Source organism: Emys orbicularis, chromosome 9, assembly GCF_028017835.1.
Source record: "Emys orbicularis isolate rEmyOrb1 chromosome 9, rEmyOrb1.hap1, whole genome shotgun sequence".
Taxonomy (NCBI): Eukaryota; Metazoa; Chordata; order Testudines; family Emydidae; genus Emys; species Emys orbicularis.
In genome coordinates, this window is record NC_088691.1 from 102,727,785 (window position 1) to 102,747,552 (window position 19,768).

A 19,768-nucleotide genomic window follows, 5' to 3' on the forward strand; every position below is an offset into this window, starting at 1 on the left:
ATACCACCCGCAATATATATTCCAAGCATTTAAGTATATATATTATTAAGCATTAATACAGCCAGGGCCGGCTCTGGCTTTTTTGCTGCCCCAGGCAAAAAAGCCTCCCGCTGTCGCCGCCCCCCCCCCCCGCGGGGAGCGTGGCAGGGGAGGGCGCCAAGCCCGGCCGCAGGCCCGCTCTCCCCGACCGGCCGGAGTGCCGGGGGGAGGGCGGCGAGCCCGCCGTGGCTCTCCGCTTTCCCCGACCGGCCAGAGCGCCGGGGGGAGGGCGGAGAGCCCGGCTGCGGCTCCGCTCTCCCCGGCGGCCGGAGCGCCGCGGGGAGGGCGGCGAGCCCAGTCGCGGCCCTGCTCTCGGGCCGGAGCGCCGCGCCGCGCTGCCCCCCTCCAGGGGCCGCCCCAAGCACATGCTTGGTGGGCTGGTGCCTGGAGCCGGCCCTGAATACAGCAGTTGTATAGCCCAGATTGGCCTGTAACTTTATTATGATCTGTTCACTTATGCTAAGTGTCCCATAACACCTCTCATTAGCTGAAATTGACTTTGGCTTAAGTAGATGCGAAAACTGTCAGGATCAGGACATGTGAGCATTGCCTCATAGTTACCGTGTCAAGCCTGTTTATCCTGGTACAGGCTGAAAGGGTGTCTTCACACCCCTTAAGACCTGGAATGCATGTGGTCAGAAGAACAAAGGATACACTGTGGTACCAGGAACAAACAAGGTGAAAAGCTGATTAATGAAATCCAGTTTCAGGTGATGTATGTACTAGCTTTTACTGGTAAATAAGTCGGGTATAAAAAGATGGCTTTAGGGCTGTCACTTTGGGGAACACACCTGGCACGGAGCTGCTCTGCGGAGACTGGTATCGTAGAGAACCTTTGCCCTAGACCATATTAATAAACCTGAGTGACATTGATTATTTAGTCTCTTGAGTATACTTCATAATGAACCAAAGGGGGGTGAAGGAACTGACTAGACAATTTACCCACAGTTCTAAGGATTCTTTTGTAGCCTGGATCCAGTGGTTCCTCTCCCTTGGCTGGGGGGTGGGATGGGGGCATAGGCTCACCCATCACAGTACCAAGTTCCACACCAAATGAGGCAGGGGCTTCTCAGGCCTGCGTCGTTCCCAAGAACCACCTCTCTTGTGCACTGAAAGACGCAGAGGTCCTGGGGAAAAGATAGTGCCCGATCATGTAAATTACCTTATCAGAATTCATAGGCACAAGGGAGCTGGATTAAAGCTGCACGGGCAACCTTAGTGCTGGCATTTCCGGAATTCAGGATGTTGCCGTCTTAATGTTTCGAAACGCCCGCTCTGTCCATCTCTCTCTTGTGTCCAAGGGGCAGCGCTGACTCGGCTCAAGGAGGTGTTGGAGTTACACACATCGGATGGGCACAGATAATCCTCACTTGTAACCATTCCCTGCCTCAGGCAATCAGAGATGCTGCTGCGTGGCCTTGCTTAGTGCAACTGTGCGACGCTCCCACAAGGTGCTCTTCCGGTGAGTTTCCTGCCCCCACCCCCCCTGCAAGCCCCCATTCCCACCCCTCTGTTAGGCTGGGTATGAAAGGGAATCTCTGTCCTGAACCCAGAGGAGAGAGGCATCAACCAAAGCGTTGCACTGAGCCTGTGCCTGCAGATGGCGCCCTGCGCCCTTAGCCTGCGATTTTATTCCTCCCAGACAACACTTTGAACCACCTATTGCCTTTGGGCTACAATGATTGACTCAGGGACAGACGTAACCTAGAGAAGCCTGGTTGGGTTAAATCTCCGTCGGGGGTCTGTGCTGTTGAAGGGCAAGGCAATGAATCTTCCTTCTCTCGTCTCAGTTTTGCCCCTTTTGCCCAACCGACCCCTCCCAACCAAAGCCAAATCGAAATTAATAAAATCGAAACAAATGTCAACCCTACCCCTGAGTTTTTACCCTGAAAAGGGAGAAGTGCCATAAAATCCACTCTGGCCTTTGCTATTGCTATTGATGGTACTTGGAAAGTGATCGGATGCTGCGCTGGTGGGCAGTAGTATAAAACTCTATTAGATAGATGGAGCCTCAGAAATATTCCTCGGGCCTTGCACAGAATCCAGCCTGAAGCAAATGAATCTGCATTGACTCAAACATATGGCTGGTCTAATTTAAAGGCAACCGAAATCTCATCTGGGCAACCATGGGAGAGTCCCGAGCTCCGTGCTCCTCTGTATTTTACCTACTAGCCAGCTAAGATATTTGAAAATTTCTGCTGGGCTCTTTCAGCGGTGAGAAAGTTGCTGTGACTGAGAGTTAATTATTCTGCTTGCTTTATACTAAACCCAGCGCACACTGCTGGGCATTCTAATGAAGTTGAATTCTTTTGTAGCTCTGTCTTTCAAGCCAAAGTGGCTTTTTGGCTGCTAAAAAGCGGCCAGGGACTTCCCACCAGGCCTGTGTTTGTTTACGCTGTTTCTTAGCTATTGAACTTTGAAAATACACATCCAGTGAAACATAACGGGCCAAAGTAACCCCTGATGAAAGGCCACTGGTGCCAACGATTTCAGCTATTCCACTGCGACCGAGGGCACAAGCCAGCCCTGTGTTTTCTGAGGGCTTTTTTTAGGGAGGAGCAGCTGTGTTCCTTGTTTCCGCGAATAACGTGTTTCCCGTTGCGTTTGCAGGTGTGACTCGATGTCTCCTGCCAGCTCTTGCCTGTCCTGGTACACATGCACACTCACACCCTCTGTCTCACACATGGGCACGTTCATGTACGTGCAGATGAGACCGAAATGAAATGACACACTAACAGCGCTGACGTGGGCCCCATGCACCTGAGGCCCCTCTGACTTTACGAGCCTCCCCGAGGTTCCTCAGCGGAAGAAGGGGCTTGGAGCGGGTGCTGATTTCAGCCACGCTCACCTTCCATCCCCTCCTTTGCTGCACCAGGCACAGGTGGTGACCAAACGCCCCACCCCACCATTTGCGCTCGAGTCTTCATTCCCACTGGCAGGGAACGGCCAGGAAAGCGCCACTCCCCAAACCAGGGGTTTGGCTGCTGGAACAATGTCTGGGACTGAACGGCTCGGGAGGCCAGGCCTGGCCAACCCCCTCACCCAGAACAATGCCGGGTGCTGTGCCCGAGATGCTCCATTCCAGTCAATAGGAGAGGGACTTCCACAGTCCCCAGGCAAAGCAGACTGTCCAGGGGTTCTCTCCAGCTCCGACGTTGGGGGGTTTGTGCTGCATCCCTTCCCCCCCTTCTGAGGGGAGTGTGTGTGTGTGCGCGCGCGCGCGTGGGTATGACAGCATTGCCCAGCGCTAGTTGTGATGCCCCTTGTCTCTGTTGGGAACGCTCTGTCTGTTCCAAAGAAACACACTGACTGTTGGTTTCCATTGTGCACCAGCCCCGAGTCTAATCACGCCGTGCCTAATGGCATTCCTGGGACGGATGCTATAGAAACGTACCGGGCCTCATTTTCTTTGCTAAAAAAACATTTCTTCAAATAAAAAGGAGATTCTTAAAAAACCTCTTGTTGTTGTAGCTTCTCTGCCACAGACTCCTGGTGTGACCTTGGCATGTCACTTACTCTCTCTGGGGAAAGGAGGATGAAGATCATTGTTTTGTCCCACTGTTTGTCTGTCTAGACTGTAAGCTCTTCAGGACAGGGCCTGGCTCTCGCTACGTGTTTGGACAGTTCCGAGCACAAACTGGAATACAGATGATACAATTCTGAACTCAGCAGCAACCTAATCTACCCTCACAGTGGTTTTCTGTCTAATTTAATCGCTCTGTCTGTAGGCATTTTTAGGGCAGTATCAATGTGCCATTGACTTCATCTGAGTAACTCCGTTTTTACCCTGGTGTCCATGAGATCAGAATCTGGCTCTAAGTCCTTCCAACTCCCCCTTTGAAGACGCAACTCCCTTTGGTAAACGTCCCAGGAAAGGAATTTGGTTTCTTTTGAAGTAAAGCTTCCGTCCCCTCCTGCTCAAGAATCTCCCTTAGTCATTCTCCTTTCTTCTTCCTTGACTGAGTTTACACAATAATCGATCAGAGAAAGGAATTCATTGCAGGCTCAGGTACTGCGGCTGGATAACGGCTGGCTTACTGATCACTAGGCATTACAAGAAATAGTTAGATCAGAGTTTAAAAAATAATATTATTGAGCAGTTATATTTTTGGAGCACAGGGCAAGCATTCCTGGACCATTGTTACCTCCATTTTGCAGATGGAAAAACTGAGGCACGCAGCGGTAATGTGGTGTAGCACAGAAAGGCTGGGATTCAGTCTCAGTTCTTGGTGGAGGTGGAGCTCCAGAGCTGAATTTTGCAGCAGAGCCATGCTGTTACCTAGCTCCTCTGTGATGGCCGAGGAACACAGAGTTACAGCTTGTGTGTGTGTGTGTGTGTGTGTGTGTGTGTGTGTGTGTGTGTGTGTGTGTAAGGGTCAGTTACTGCAGCTGGGGACCAGCTGGCCGTTCCCCCCAGGCCAGTAGCATGGCAGGGTGGGATAGCAAGCGCACACTTTGGTTCTCCTCTTGAGGCTAGGTCTGGAGTAGCCCACCGTTGTGCCCTGTATCCCAGCTTCTCTGGGCCAATATTCTCTAGCAAGCCGGGGGGCCCCCCGGCAGTTTTTGCGTGGTGCACACTGCTGACCCATTCTCCCTTACTTGTCCTTGTTGTAGCCGGTCTAGAGGCTGTCACTGAGTGAGTCCGGTGGGCAGAACATAGGGGCCTGCCTGTGGTACACACCGTGCATAGGACGTGTACAGCCGTGGGTGCCTGACCCCTTGTTGGTCACGGGGTCAGCGAGTGGACATGCGCCATCCCAGTGACCTTGTCCTCGTCCTTGGACGCAGCAGCCAGACTCTGCCTGCCTCGTGCTCTCCACAGAATCAGCCGGCCTCTGGCTGCAGAACAGGGCTTGCGCCACCGACAGGTCGAGAGGTGCCAGCAAAGGTGGCGTCCGTCATTGCTTTTTCTTTTCTCTGCGCCCTGTTTTCTAGCCCTCCACTGCAAGGATCAGCTGCTGGGCGAGCACAGAGGGGCCAAAGCCCAGCACAGCACCTCCGTGCATTTAATGAACTGGGTCCTTAGGAGCCTTTGCTGCAGGGATTTGGGGAGATACGGGGCCTGATTCTGCTCTCGCTCACCCCAGGGGAAAGCCAGTACCAGTGGGATCAGGGTCAGGGCCAGGACATTTGGCTCCCGACTCAGAGCTCAGACCCAGGGTTCTGCTTCAGCCCCATCTCTCCTGTATCACAGACCTGAGTGAGTGTTGTAAAGGGGGAGGGGGGGGGTGTCTCACCTGGCTTGGGGTTTTGCCTGGCTGAGCTGAGATCTCTCACCCCACAACAGGTCACCCCATTCTTCCCTTCCACTGTCTTTTCTGGGAAGTAACCCAGTGGCCTTCTACCTGCCATCCCCCCCATGCCCCCGATATCTCCCCCATCCTGCCTTCCTCAGGGGAGAAAGACAGCCAGTAAGGTTGTATCACCAGGGTCTCCCTGAGGTCAGTGTCCGGCCCACTCCCCATTCTATGGCAGAGAGCTGACCCCTCAACTCAAGACATGGCAGGGAAGTAGAGGCACTGGTTGGTTTTCAGCTAGTTTGATGTGAAATGTACTTTTCTGGGACGGTAGCTGCTTGCTACTTGCCCAGCCACATTGTTAATTTCTGTTATTCTCTCTGTTCTGAACCTATGTGCAGCTACCTCCCCGCTGGCTGCCGAGTGCTTCTTTAAGGCTGTTACAAGGTTATAAATAATCGAACTGCAAGGTGCAAGCCATAGTCATTTTTAACAAACCCTATTCACCTGCAGTTGTAGAGACCTGCTTCCGATCTTCCTTCCTGAGCGATGCTAGAAGAGCAATAGCTAAACGGCTACCTTACGGTAGCTCAAATGCAAGAGAGAATACGAGCCAAGTATTACGCAGGTTGCGTTGGAGTGCTGCACATGCGCTGTGTTTCCTATATGTTGCATACATCTTCTATGTGCTTGACGTGTTTTTTGCATGTGTTACATGTTGCATCTTGCAAGGATCATTGTGTGTTTGGCTTGCCCGCTGTGGACTGACTGAGTCGACCGGGTCTGGTGGACCTTTCAGACCATGCCAACGAAGCCAGGAAAAGCAGACGCTGAAGCTGGCAGAGTTGACAGAATGGGGAGCTTTATTACGTGATCATTGCAGCCTTTTGGTACCTGACTGGTGAGCATCACCCAGCAGGAGCCATGGTGACCTAGGGCCTGATTCAAAGCCCACTGAAATTTGCGTCTGTCTATTGAGTTCAGTGGGCTTTGGATCGATCCTGTGGGCACCGGTTGTCTCAGCATCACCTAATTTTAATAGGCTTTAATTAGAGTATCAGACAGGTAACTCCTCAAGTGCAAATGCTAAATGCCACCGGCAGGCCTGTGTATTCCAGTAGGCAGTGGGTCTGACCCGGCTGCTGCTCTGCTCACGGGGGCAGAATCAGGGCATAGATTTGGACAAAGTTCCGCTCGCTGTAAACCCCTCCCCCCGCTTTCCTTGGTATGAATATTGGGTGTTGAAAGAATAACGTAGTTTAACCTGTGGGTTACTGAGACGCAGCTGCCTGCTAGAGACAACAAAGTCATTGGGAAAGGGAATGGAGACGTTAGAGCCAAATTTAGAGCCCATCTAACAATCATGGGTTGTACGCTGAGGAAAGAACTTGAAACATCCAAGGGTCCAGGACCCTTTTGCTTTGTCGGATCCTGAATTTGGAGCGGCTGCATGTTTTGAAAGACTTTCTTCTGCCTATGTAAAAATTCACCCTGGGCAGAGCCGGACATGCCACCTAAGTCCCACGTGATATAGATCTTGTGTTGGCTTTACACAGAGGGGTGAATTTCATCCACTCTATTCCCAGAAGCAGAGAAGGAGTATCTTTCTCAGGCTTGTGTCTGTAATTTTCACTCCATGCATCTGAAGAAATGTTTTTTTACCCACGAAAGCTTATGCCCAAATAAATCTGTTAGTCTTTAAGGTGCCACCGGACTCCTCGTGGTTTTTGTGGATACAGACTAACACGGCTACCCCCTGATACTATCTTTTTCAGGGTTGATCCTGGAAATATTACTGGGCGTAGTACACCTCTACCCCAATATAACACGAATTCGGGTATAATACGGTAAAGCAGCGCTCCGGGGAGGGCGGGGCTGCGCACTCCGGCGGATCAAAGCAAGTTGGATATAATGCGGTTTCACCTATAACACAGTAAGATTTTTTGGCTCCCGAGGACAGCGTTATATCGGGGTAGAGGTGTACTTTGAATGCTCCCATTAGCATCACAGTAGGGAATACTTAAGTATTTGCAGCATTGGGCCCTTTGCTTGCATACCATAGGCTGCCAATTAATTAGAAGCACTTTACAAATATTCAATGGTTTTAAAAATAATTATTTGGTTTCAGGAGCAAACTTTCCTTTGCAGTGTTTCATAACAGAGAAGTTTTGCAAACCCCCAGCTTTTTAAAACAAAAAAAAAGTCTCATGGGCTTTGTAAAACCCCAAACTCTGGCAGGATTTCCCCCAGTCTAAATCATTAGTATTGATTATGGCATCAGGTTTATCCTGTCCTTTCCTGGTAAGTGCACAGTTACAAGGAATTGCAGAGCTGTCCGTGCGTGGCTGTCAGTGCCTGGAAACCAAAGGGAAATTGACTTATCCCCGCAGGATCGGCTGCAGAGATGGGCTCAGGTCACAGGTCAGTTCAGGTAGGTGCAGGAATCCAGTCTAGGCCTTTCCTGCCACTATATGCTGAGGGAATTTACACTCTGAGGCATCCAAGGCATCTCCCTGAGGTGGCTTTTTTGGCAGAAATTGGAACGACCCATTTATGTATCACCGACTTCATTGTCTGCTGCAGAACTGGCAAACTTGCTGCACCTCCCAGCTGTTCTCACCTAGCCGGGGTTGTGAGCAGGCCAGAGAATTCAATATTCCACCCCAGTGACCTGCTTAATCCAGGCCAAGCTCTTGGACACGCTGGAGTACACTCCATATCGATCGTTCTGCCCGCATCCATCTCCCCAGGACACTGTGCCAATCAGCTGCCAGTGGTTATTCTGGTTGCTTAATGTGACCATGGGCCCCCCTGAATCTCCGCTACAAGCGTCTTTTCCTCCTGCGGGAAGAAGAGAAGGTTGGTCATTTCTGGGGCGCCCAAGGGATCCAAACGTGCTGCAGACTTTGCAAATTGCTACTTCAAAGTTACGGACAGGGTTAGCCGCGTGCCCCCACTAAAATGCAGCCACCTCTGAGTGGCAAACTTGGCAACTCTTTACCAGCACACAGCAAGGCTGAGAAGCGATTTAAGACAGGAAGGGAGGAAGAATTCTGGACCTAGTTGAAACCAAAGGGGAAATAGAGGGAGGCAGAATGACCTAACCTAAAATTTGGCCAGGACATCAGAGTTAACACTCTGATATGGAAAGTGGTGTAGAACTTTTAGTGACTACATGTGGCCAGGACCTTGGTTTGATGTTTCATGCAAAGTAGGGTGACCAGATGTCCCAAATTTATAAGGACAGTCCTGATGTTTGGGGCTTTGTCTTATATAAGCACCTATTACTTCCCACCCTGTCCTGATTTTTCACACTTGGTATCTGGTCACCCCAATCCAAAGACATCCAGCACAGGAGAAAATATGGGTTAACTTCTCAAGCTGGTTTCAAGGAGATGTGAAAACCAGATGTTAAGATGTGACCACATCTTATCAGGAAACAGGACCTGGCATTGTATGGGCGAATCTATCTGTCCGGAACCAAACCGGATGCTGCGTCCCCTTTGATTCCCTTGCAGGAGCTGCGTGGAGTAAACCTCTGTCCATAGCCCATCCCCACTGCGGAACTTCCCAGAGTTCATGGCTGTAAGGCCAGACGGTGAGCATCCGTTCTGATGTCCCGTCCGACGCAGGCCAGGGCAGCTCACCCAGGAATTCCTGACAACAGCCCAATAACTTTTGGTTGCATTAGATCAGAGATTTTCAAAGTGTGGGGCATGACCCCATCGAAGGTGTAAGGGGGAGGGATAGCTCAGTGGTTTGAGCATTGGCCTGCTAAACCCAGGGTGGTGAGTTCAATCTTTTAGGGGGCCATTTAGGGATCTGGGGCAAAAATCTGTCAGGGATGGTACTTGGTCCTGTTGTGAAGGCAGCAGAGTAGACTCAAGGTCCCTTCTAGTTCTACACTTCTATGATTTTATGACCGGACAGGGCTGCGCTGAAGGGTCAGAGTCAGCAGAGGGATCTGTCCGGATGGGAAGCAGGAGGGGCTCCGTATAGGCAGTCTCGGCTGCCAGGATCAGGCTCCCTGCCCATCTTGCTCCCCCACAGCTGCAGCCACAAAGTGCAGTCACCCTCCTCTTCTGGAAAGGCAGACACAGACTGAGTGGGGGGCTGCAGGCTGCACCCTGGGAGTACTGCTCTTTCCCTGCCAGACAGAGCCCCCTGCTGGCCCCAGCCCTTCAGCACAGCCTCAGGGCACAGAGCCCCATCCGCGTCCCCTGACTGATAGAGCCTGTGCAGGGGAAGCAGACAGAGCCATGCTGATGGGTCACACCACGGGGTGGGTCAGCACAAGGGCTGTGCATCTCTTCAATCCACTGTAAGCTCTGCTGGGTGGCGCGTAAGCCTCGAGCTGGCCTCTGCACAGGGTGACGTGCCCCCTGGCCCCTCTTCAGACGAGGAGTTGGTAAAGATCTGTGACCCCCTTCGAGTTCACCCCTTAGCCAGGTATCTAACAGGCAGCATGAGGGTGAGGCCTTCCCGCTGGGGCGGATGGAAGGACACCCTGGCACCAAAGCTGGTTTGGATAGAAGGGAGCTGCACCTTCTTTCTCTCCAGCGCAGATCATATCATCCGTCACCTTTTTCTTCAGCCTCCCATAGGCTTCCTGGCACAATGCGTGGTCAGTGAGTGGGATCTCAATCTGTAAGACAGGAAAAACAGTTAGTTACCAGGTGCCCATTGGCTAGCGGCGGCCCCTGCTGTACCTACGTAGGCTTGGAAGGATCAGATTTGTAGTGGTAAATGTCACTAAATCTCACACACCGTACTCTGTAGACACACAAACCGCACACACACAAACCAACGGAAAAATATTTCCGTCGAGAGCAACTGAAATTCACACGTGGCCCAAGTCAGAAAAATGCTGCTTGAAAACTTGTGAGCGTTTGAGTCGAGGCTAAAATGTTGACATCTGATGGTCGCAGTTTGCATCGTAATGGTTTATAAAGCTTTCACTTTTGGAATCTCAGCCTCAACTGGCATGAAATAATTGTCTGAGCCCCACCTTTGCCTGAATGGCCCAGGATTTCCCACACCTGTGAATATTTAAATTGATAAAAATTGAAAAAAAAAAAAAGCGTATAAATAAACACCGATATTATCCACTGAAATGATAAAGAAAACACAAATTGAGTTCTGCAAGCACCTCCCCCACCTTCTCTTTCTAATAGCCTGGGACTGACACAGCTACAACTACAGAAGCCCAAACATCCTTTATTCTTTGTTATACGCACCCTTGGCTGGGGGTCGGAAACAGGGATTGAACCTGGAACATCTAGATCCCAAAGCAAAAGTGTCTAGTGCTTGAGCCAAAGGAGCCTTCCCCCCGTACTCAACGCTGTAGCAGGTTTCTTAATTGCTACATGGCCAAGCCGCTGTCAGAGGGGTCAGACCACCACGACAAGCCGGCGTGGGGCATACACCTGTAACCACATCAGTTAACCTATAGAAATCAGAGATGGAGAAGACCCAGCTCCTTGTGTACACTGAAAGCTTCCTCATCATGTCCTACTAGAAGAGGGCAGGTGTGGGCGTTCACGCCGAATGCCTTCACGCAAAGGGTCTAATCCTGCCCTCAGATACGTGTCTGCAGTTCCCGTTCACACTCGTGTGTTTGACCACAGAGTCTGGCCCAAAGTGCGATGGAACGGGGAGCCAGCTGGAAAAGCCACCGGCGTGAGTAAATCCAGTGATGGAAGGGACGAACACAGCTTAGGAACAGGAAGGGACACGAGGACACAGCTGCTCTCGCTAAGCAGAGGTGGTGGGATGAGGAGGTGGACGTGGGGCTCCGAGGTGCCAGATGATTATGGGCTCTCCCAATATTTGCCAAAAGGTGTAATAAACACTCCCATATCTGGTCTCCACTGCATTGCTCCCTGCCCCCATCACCCCACCAGTGCCGCAGCCTCATCCATGCACTTGTCTGCTTCTCCCACACACCTCGTTGCACCTTCTACCATGCTGCCCTCCGAGAACTGATCTGCAAGGCCACCAACATGGCCTCCTTTCAGACCCACCCCTACCACGATGCCTACAAGAAACTGGCCCGCTAACCATGGATAGGTTGAGGGCGGCTGTGTATTTTTTTCTAAAACACACACACATGCTACCTGTCCTTGATTGTCTCCCGCGCTCTTCTTGACTTTGTAGGTTTTGTCTACACTGCAATCCCAAGTGTGACTCCAGATCAGGTAGACAGACCCATGCTAGCTTTACCCATGCTAGCCTGGTGAAAAATATCAGTGTAGATGCAGCAGCGTAGGCTACAGCGTGAGCTGTGTGAGCATGCCAGAAACCCTGGGAACATGCTCACATTGCTGAATTCAAACAGGAGTTATTGGTGGGACGTCCGAGTGCCTGTGTTATACAGGAGGTTTGACTAAGTGATGACAGGGGTTCCTTCAGGCCTTGAAATCTAATCAATGAGTGCATTCACACCTCAGATTGCTGTGGAGACATGCCATTAGATTTTTAAGCTCTTCAAGGCAAGGACCACGTGTTCCTGTGTATGTGGACAGCCCTTGACCACGTTGTGGGCACCACCATCATCCAAACAAATAATAATTATGCTCCATGGGCTACAGTGGCACCATGAGATCTGCCTGTAGGTCCCCCAGCACCTCCGGTTGGGGTTTGTCTGGGAAAAGGATGACTAGGACGAGCCATCTGGGCTGACCCGCAAACTAAGATCACACTGAAGCAACAGGTGAGACCTGGTGGGGCTAGAGTTAGTAGAATATACCATGTTCCCATTTGATGCAGCGTTCATGAACAGCCTGTTGTAAAGGGAGAGAAAGCCAAGCCATTTGGATTCCATTAGCACAGCTGATATTACACGTCTCCAGTTGATGCTGAAGATTTGACCTGCTTCTCCTTTGGACTCTGCTGCTGGCAGCCTCGTCCGCAATCGATGTCTTTCAAAGCCCCCGATGCCTCATAGCCGAGTGAAGTGGTTGAGCAAAGCGCTCATATTTGCTCATTGCTCAACACGTGTCTGTTGGTTTCTCCCGGGTCGCCGACCGCATGCAGTGATTTTGGGGAAATGATGCTAGGCCGAGAGGTGGGTTTACTCACGTTCAAGGCCCTGGTGGCTGTTTGACTGCAGCGGTGTACACAACAGGCATGGAGTTTGGAGCCACTCTGGCTTTCGACAGATGCATTTTTCTGCAGAGTTTTCCAGGCAAGGCACTACCAGGATTCCAGCAGCCCTTGCACTGCATCGACGGCGGCACTTCCGTCCGTGTCTGTGGTGCTGCTCGGCTCACAGCGCTGGACAAACCGAACTCTCACTCGGCTGCCGAGAAGGAGGCCAGCACCAGCATCCTCGTTTTACAGCTGCGGTAGCTGAGGCACACAGAGGGGAAGTGACATGCCCAAGGTCACAGAGGAGGCCGGCGTCAGAGGCAGGACGCTGGACCCCCATCCCTGTGCTCAGGCCCCTAGATCCTGGTATTCTCAGATTAATAATTCTCACCTCCATCAAGGCTTCAGGGCGTTTTTTCAAGAATTCCTTCCCCCATCCGCTGACAATGACCATGGCATCTGAAAGCAAAATCAAGAAGAGTTTGCTAGCGAAGGGATACTTGGGTGTGGGAAGAGGATTCTGCTATTAACTGGACCCTGCTGAACATGGCAGTGAATCAGACTATGTGAAGCCATTCTTTCACTACCCCAGAACTGGCCTGTGCCCAGGCAACTGTTAGTTCCCTCAAAGCAGATTTTGTATCCAACGTGCCTGGTTTGTTTTACAAGAGGAGTCCGGGGCAGGCGTATAAATTCCTTTCATGTAGCCCGCTGCATCGTTAATCCTTAAAAGTGCATCCTTCCACTTAGCTGCTCTGATATTGGCCTGAGGCACTGATCCTAGCTTGTAAGTCCCCTCTTCCGAAACTAGGTGCAGTGAGGGTCACAAGCAAAGCAGGTCTCGGGAGGGACGGCTGCCTGGGGAGATGTGGGGCTCACACACATGGCAAGCGGTTCTTGAGACAGTCTGTGTCTGACTGTCTCAGGCAGAGGAGATGCCTTTTGGAACAGTCCTCTGTCTCCTTTGCCCAGAGACAACGGGATAAAGAACATAGCAGCCAGGAGAACCAGAGAGAAAGGAAAAACTCTGGGGGTTGGATCAAAGAATCACATGGGTCAGAGCTCTTGCCTTTGTGGTGCGAGCCATCAGGAAAGCAAATCGGCATCACGTAATCATTCAGCACCGCCTGCTCAGACAGCTCCACCAGGCCTATGTCGTACTCCAAGGTGGCCGCCCTGTAGGAGGGGTGGATGATGATGTTCTTCGGCTGCAGCTGCTGCTCCGTGTCGTCTTGCTTTAAAGTCCGGTGTTTCCCTGTGAAGGAAGGAGGGCCAGGGAGAGGTGGCTACATGCAGTTATGGGAGGCCATCACCCTGCCTTCCCAAAGGGGAGGGAATTCCCATTAAAGTCGTTCGGGGGCTTGGAGAAGCAAATAGCTCAGAGCAGGACATGTCCTAGCAAATTTGTGCCTGGCAGACATAACATATCATCATGGCACAACTAGCTTGTGGGGCTCCCACGGCAGGGAACCCAGCTCAGCAGGCGGGGGCAGAGAGGAGCCACAGAGAACATCAGAGACTGTATATTGAAGGGTTCCTGGAGGAAGTGGTGAGCCAGTGTGTGAACCAAGGACACACACAGCAATCGCACAGGGGAATGGCATGAAGGGTGCTGGCCTGAGCCCACTTTGCCTTTAATTACCCAGGCCATGGGATCATGGGAGATGGCCATGCCTCTGCCCGCCTGGAGGGCCACGTAGTCAGTGACCTGTCTCTGCCCCATGGCCACCCCTTGAGCCAGTGTGCAGTGCGGATTGCTGGTCACTCACCCAGTATTATGCTGAATGATGAAGGGCTGAGAACATCCGAGCTGCGGAACACTGGGTTCTCCGGTTCCAGTTCCTGGTGGAGGCAGTGAGCAGCAGTGACAATCCATTTGGTTCCTAGAACATAACAGAGTCAGCACATCTGTCCAGTCCAGCGCAGTCCCCACCCATGGGATAGCTCACAACACCCGTCCAGCCCAGTCCCCACCCATGGGATAGCTCACAACACGCATCCAGCCCAGTCCTCACCCATGGGATAGCTCACAACACCCGTCCAGCCCAGTCCCCACCCATGGGATAGCTCACAACACCCGTCCAGCCCAGTCCTCACCCATGGGATAGCTCACAACACCCGACCTCCTCTCTAACAATAACCCTGCTTATAAAGTACATGGCACCTTTTATCTATGGCTCTGCAGGCACTTTACACAGATCAGTTACATCTCTCAACACCTCTGCTCCATGGGGTGCACCACGCTGAGAAAACATCGGATGCCCTCCAGGCCATCTGCTGCTTTCGAAAGGTTTCTTGGTCCCCAGGGCTGGGCAGTTGTGGCGTCTGAACTCCTTCCGCGGAGGGGTGTGTGTGTGTGACATTCACACCTGTACATGGGGTCCACACTAGGGCCAGGCACCGCTTATGCCCAAATGGGACGAAGACCCCGTGTGCTGGACTCTGGATTGAACTGGGGCTCACGTGTGAGGTAGGCCTTGTGCTGAATTTCACCCCATGCGCAGAGGGGCTGCTCTACAGTCCTGGGGCACGGGGCTGAGCACAAGCGAGAGGCCGCCAAAGCCCACTGACCCTAAGGGGAGTCCCAGCTCTCAGGGCCTTCCAGGAGGGGAGCCCTGAGACCCGCTACTGGCTGGTCAAAGGAAACAGCTGGCAAGAAGGTGGCCAAAGAGCCGCTGATCCCTCAAACTAACCCAGGAGTTGCTCAGTAGGAGGCGCTCTCCTGCTCCCCACTGCCCCGAGATGGCGCCCATCCAACCCAGCCTCCTCGCTCCTGTCGGTATTTCGTGGAGGGGGAGGGAGAGTTCCATGAGTCTTTGCAAGGAAACCAGCGGGCAGCACTAGGTCGTTCTGCTCTCCCGCCGCTGGGGGCAGAGCCCACGCGGGAGCTCCAGGCAAGGTAAGCAGTAGGCACAGATTTCGCACAGAGGGGCTCAGTCCCCCTGCACGCCCAGGCCTTGGCATGCAAGAGTGCAAGGTCTGCGCAGGGACCAGGCATATCTGACACGGTCTGACACTTGGGCCTCAGCCTGCTAATGCAGCTCGGAGGTGCTCATTCCCCTCCTAGGCCTCCCCGCAGGAGTGACCGTGCTATGCAGGATCAGGCCCCGCAGCATAGGTTTAAAGCAGAGCATATCTTTGCTTTAAAAGTAGTATTATTTTCACACAGCGCACAGTCAACCTGTGGAACTCCTTGCCAGAGGACATTGTGAAGGCCAAGACTATAATAGGGTTCAAAAAAGAACTAGATAAGTTCATGGAGGATAGGTCCATCAATGGCTATTAGCCAGGATGGGCAGGGATGGTGTCCCTAGCCTCTGTTTGCCAGAAGCTGGGAATGGGCGACAGGGGATGGATCACTTGATTCCCTGTTCTGTTCATTCCCTCTGGGGCACCTGGCATTGGCCACTGTCGGTAGACAGGATACTGGGCTAGATGGACCTTTGGCCTGACCCAGTATGGCCGTTCTTACGTTCTTATATCTCCTTTATAGCCCATCCCCCAGCAGTGCATGCGCTCAGACACCAGGGGCATGGCTCACTTAAGAGTATTCTTGCCTAGTGGGCCAGTCACTGGTGGGTTCATGTCTTGCGTGTGGACTCCAAACCATCCCCGTTTCTGTCCCAGGGCAGCACAAGGGGGTGTCGGAGATGCCTTTTTGGAAAAAGGTATTAAATTGTCCCCTCTGCTGGCTGCCTGGTTGGAAGTTAAAGGTCGTGTTTCACCCACGGAAAAAAATTAGTGGGTGCTTAGCACCCACTGGCAGCCAGCTCCCCCTTCTCCCCACCAGTGCCTCCTGCCCGCTTGCTGCCCCCCCGATCAGCACCTCCCCCTCCCTCCTAGCACCTGCCGCCTGCCATGATCAGCTGTTTCGCGGCATGCTGGAGGCTCTGGGAGGAGGGGGAGGATTGGGGATGGGGCACACTGGGAGGAGGGGGTGGAACTGGGCAGGAAATAGGCAGGGCAGGGGCAGGGGCAGGGCAGGAAGAGACGGGGCTATGGGGTGGGGGCAGGCCTGGGGCGGAGCGGGGGCGGGAAGAGGTGGGATGGGGGTGGGGGCTTGGGGGAAGGGGTTGGGTGGGGGCAGGGCCTGGGATGGAGCGGGGGGTTGAGCACGGCTCGGAGGAAGCCGGCACCTATGTCGTGTCTGAAGAGAGGAGGGGAGAACCCTGGTGTCTGATCTGAATTTCCTTCTCCCGGTAAAACAAACTCTGCTCTCCAAGGTTGCATGGGACCCATTGCATGTAGAGACATCTTCATAGCCCTCCACGGTCACTGAGCATTCAGTGTCTAACTCATGGCTTTGCAATGCACTCCGTGGTCTCATCTCAGATAACGCTGAGTACCAAAGAGATTCTTACCTAGCAGAGAGCCTCCGCAGAAGGGCTGTCCTCCCCTACACAGCATGGCGATCCACGGAGATATTCCTCGCTTGGCATAGTGTCCACTGGAAATCCGGGCCAGCCAACTCCTGGAAAACTTTGGCTTCCCACACACTGAAACCGCAAGGAGTAAGGTCAGACACAAGAGAGACACACACGAAACCCACCTGAGACGCCAAGTTTTCTAGCGTAGATGGAGGCAAATCCCCAGATCAGTTGTTTACTCTGTTTTATTGGGAATTTGAGTAAAACTGGAGTGAAGAGTGCATCAGGACTTCAGGATTCGGCCTAGTCAGATGTTACTACAAGACATCAACAAGAAATCATCTCCTGTTGAATTCTAAACAGTTCCCAAGACCCCTTTCCCCTCAGTTCACCTCCCCCGCATCTGATGTCGTTTCTCTAAATATATCCGGCGTAAGTGTGATGGAGTTACCTGGGAGTTACTGGATTATCATGAAGCAAAATACGGCCCCTTAGCATCCCTGAGACCCAACCAATGGGGACCCCAGGCCTCCAGAGAGAAAAGGCTCATGGAGCAACTCACTTTGCAGCCTGTATTCCGGAGAGATTGTTTTTCTTTAAAAATGTAGCTGCACTTTGGGACAAGTCCCGAGTCCCTTGGCTCAGTTCTTATGCAGGCAAGTTGCCAAGGCGGCCGACGGCAGTAGGCGGGGAGAGTTCCAGAGGTGACCAAGTGGCTTAGAAGCACCAATAACACTGAACGTCAATGGGACTGATGCTCGTAAATCATGGAAAGTTTGTCTTCCACGGCGCTGTAAACCAGGGTCTTCATAGCTCTATCATCGACCTGTGACTCAGGTCGACGGCTGGTCATGCTGCAGTGCGGACGCAGGCCGAGCTGCAGACCTGAGTCAGAAGGTCTGCATGGTGCAGTATAGACACGTTAGCACGGCTGGGAGACCCAGGTTCAGCGATTGTAAACCCAGTCTTGGAAACACCGAGTCCACAAGCCCGGGTCCCACAGACCCTAGATACATTCATGGAGGATAGGCCCATCAATGGCTGTTAGTTAGGATGAGCAGGGATGGTGTTTCTAGCCTCTGTTTGCCAGAAGCTGGGAATGGGCGACAGGGGATGGATCACTTGGTGATTACCTGTTCTGTTCATTCCCTCTGGGGCACCTGGCATTGGCCACTGTCAGAAGACAGGATACTGGGCTAGATGGACCTTTGGTCTGACCCCGATGGCCGCTCTTATGTTCTTATAGCCTAGCACAGGCAATGTCGATGTGCATGGTCCATGGTCTCCCATGGTATGACTCTGAATTATGTAGGTTACTCTTTCTAAAGGACGGCACTATTCACTGGGGATGATGGGATGGGAATCAAAGGCCTGGCACTGTGGGGGGTGAACTGCACTCAAAGAATTAGCCATGCTGGAAGATGGACCAGCACTCAAAGAGCTAGGACTGGGGTGGTGGATTGGCACGGCGCATGCCAGCAGCTGGGGATGGGTCGGCACGGCATGGAAAGCTGTCAAACCACTCGGAAACTTTGAAAGCAGCCTTCTAGTTATCCCCAGTTTTGATACACCTCTATCCCGATAGCACGCTGTCCTCGGGAGCCAAAAAATCTTACCGCGTTATAGGTGAAACCGTGTTATATCGAACTTGCTTTGATCCGCCAGAGTGCGCAGCCCCGCCCCCCCGGAGCGCTGCTTTACCGCGTTATATCCGAATTCGTGTTATATTGGTTCGCGTTATATCGGGGTAGAGGTGTACTTTATAGTCCCTCTCTCTCCTTTATTAGAAGGATGTTTGCATGGAGGTATTTGCTTGTTTCATATGAGTTCCTCTGCTCCTTCCTCTCTGCCCGAAGACACATCACAGATGGTCTCGATGCAGAGGAGCGCGTTCCCCGATTTGCAGTCTTCAGCAAGGAGAGGACACTTGGTCATTAGTAGGTTGAATCCCACTGATGCACACAGGGCTAAACTGATCGTGGGTCAGGAAGGAAATCCCCACCTAAGGGCACATTGGCAGGACCCTGGAGTGATGTTTCACTTCCCTTTGGGAGCAGGGATTGTCTGCTGGAATCAAATAGGTGTATCCACATTTGGCGAGTTCCCCGTGGCCGCAGGGGTTGGGCGTTGGTGAGCCTCACCCGTCCCATTATTCCCCGTGCTTTGATGCATTATTTTTGTGATTGGATTAAGAAGAGGATGACGCTAGTGGTGCCAGGGCATTGGGAGGGGTTGCACAGAAAGAAGAAGCCCCGAGGTTGTGGAAGGGGAGCAGCACAGCACAGCAGGGTGAATGCAGGGGGCAGTCCCATGAACTTCACTCAGGCTGCAGTCTCCCGGTTAGAACAGTGGATTGCCAGCACACATGCTTTGTACATACCAGGGCTTTATTTCCTTCCCGGTCAGAATGATACAGACTGTCCATACACAGCGTTCGACAGCTGACAGAATAGAGTACAAAAAATATAATATCTTCTAGCTACGCGGCATAGTCGGGAGTACAGGCCATAGCATGTGTGTACAATAGACACGTTCCTTTGGTCTCTGGAGGATCTCGCTCCTCTTGCTGCTATACGACTGCTTAAATGTTTGTGGGTCAAAGCCTGAGGGTCTAGCTCAGTGTTTGCTCACCCCGTACCCAGGCAAAGCTCCCCGGGTCTGAGTAAAAACAAGCCAGAATAGTAAGGTTTGGCCCAGCAGAAGCTACATGCACGTATCCATCGGACAGCAGCTACCTTTCCGCGTTTTACTAACCGGCATCGCGATGGGAGTGTACGTGGGGGTTCACAAGCACACAGAGGAGACCGACCCGCATGGCGAGCTAGACATGCACGGAGTGTGTTGTTTTGGTCTGTAAAAGCCGCTTTCGCTGAAATGGTAAATAAATGATTCTTTGCTTTAAGGAGGCATCCAGTCACTGGGTACCACCGTCCCGGCCCATTGCAGGAGCTGAACGTAATGGGAGTGTAGCCCAGACCTGGTCTGAGAGAGGGAGAATCGTGTGATTCCACCCTATGCCGGCTGACGACTCGAGGC

General features: G+C 52.4%; 1 protein-coding gene across 1 annotated transcript in view; it reads right to left on the reverse strand.

Moving 5' to 3' along the window:
* Nucleotides 1-7,926: 7,926 nt before the first annotated feature.
* Nucleotides 7,927-19,768, reverse strand: part of MASP1 (MBL associated serine protease 1) — a 60,484-nt gene continuing 48,642 nt past the window's right edge. Inside the window, exons 10-15 of the mRNA XM_065410596.1 lie at nt 16,727-16,861; nt 14,135-14,248; nt 13,435-13,620; nt 12,757-12,824; nt 9,822-9,921; nt 7,927-8,117 (exon numbers count right to left, since the gene is read on the reverse strand). Coding sequence (XP_065266668.1) covers nt 7,927-8,117; nt 9,822-9,921; nt 12,757-12,824; nt 13,435-13,620; nt 14,135-14,248; nt 16,727-16,861 — 794 coding nt within the window. The remainder of the gene's footprint in view (nt 8,118-9,821; nt 9,922-12,756; nt 12,825-13,434; nt 13,621-14,134; nt 14,249-16,726; nt 16,862-19,768) is intronic.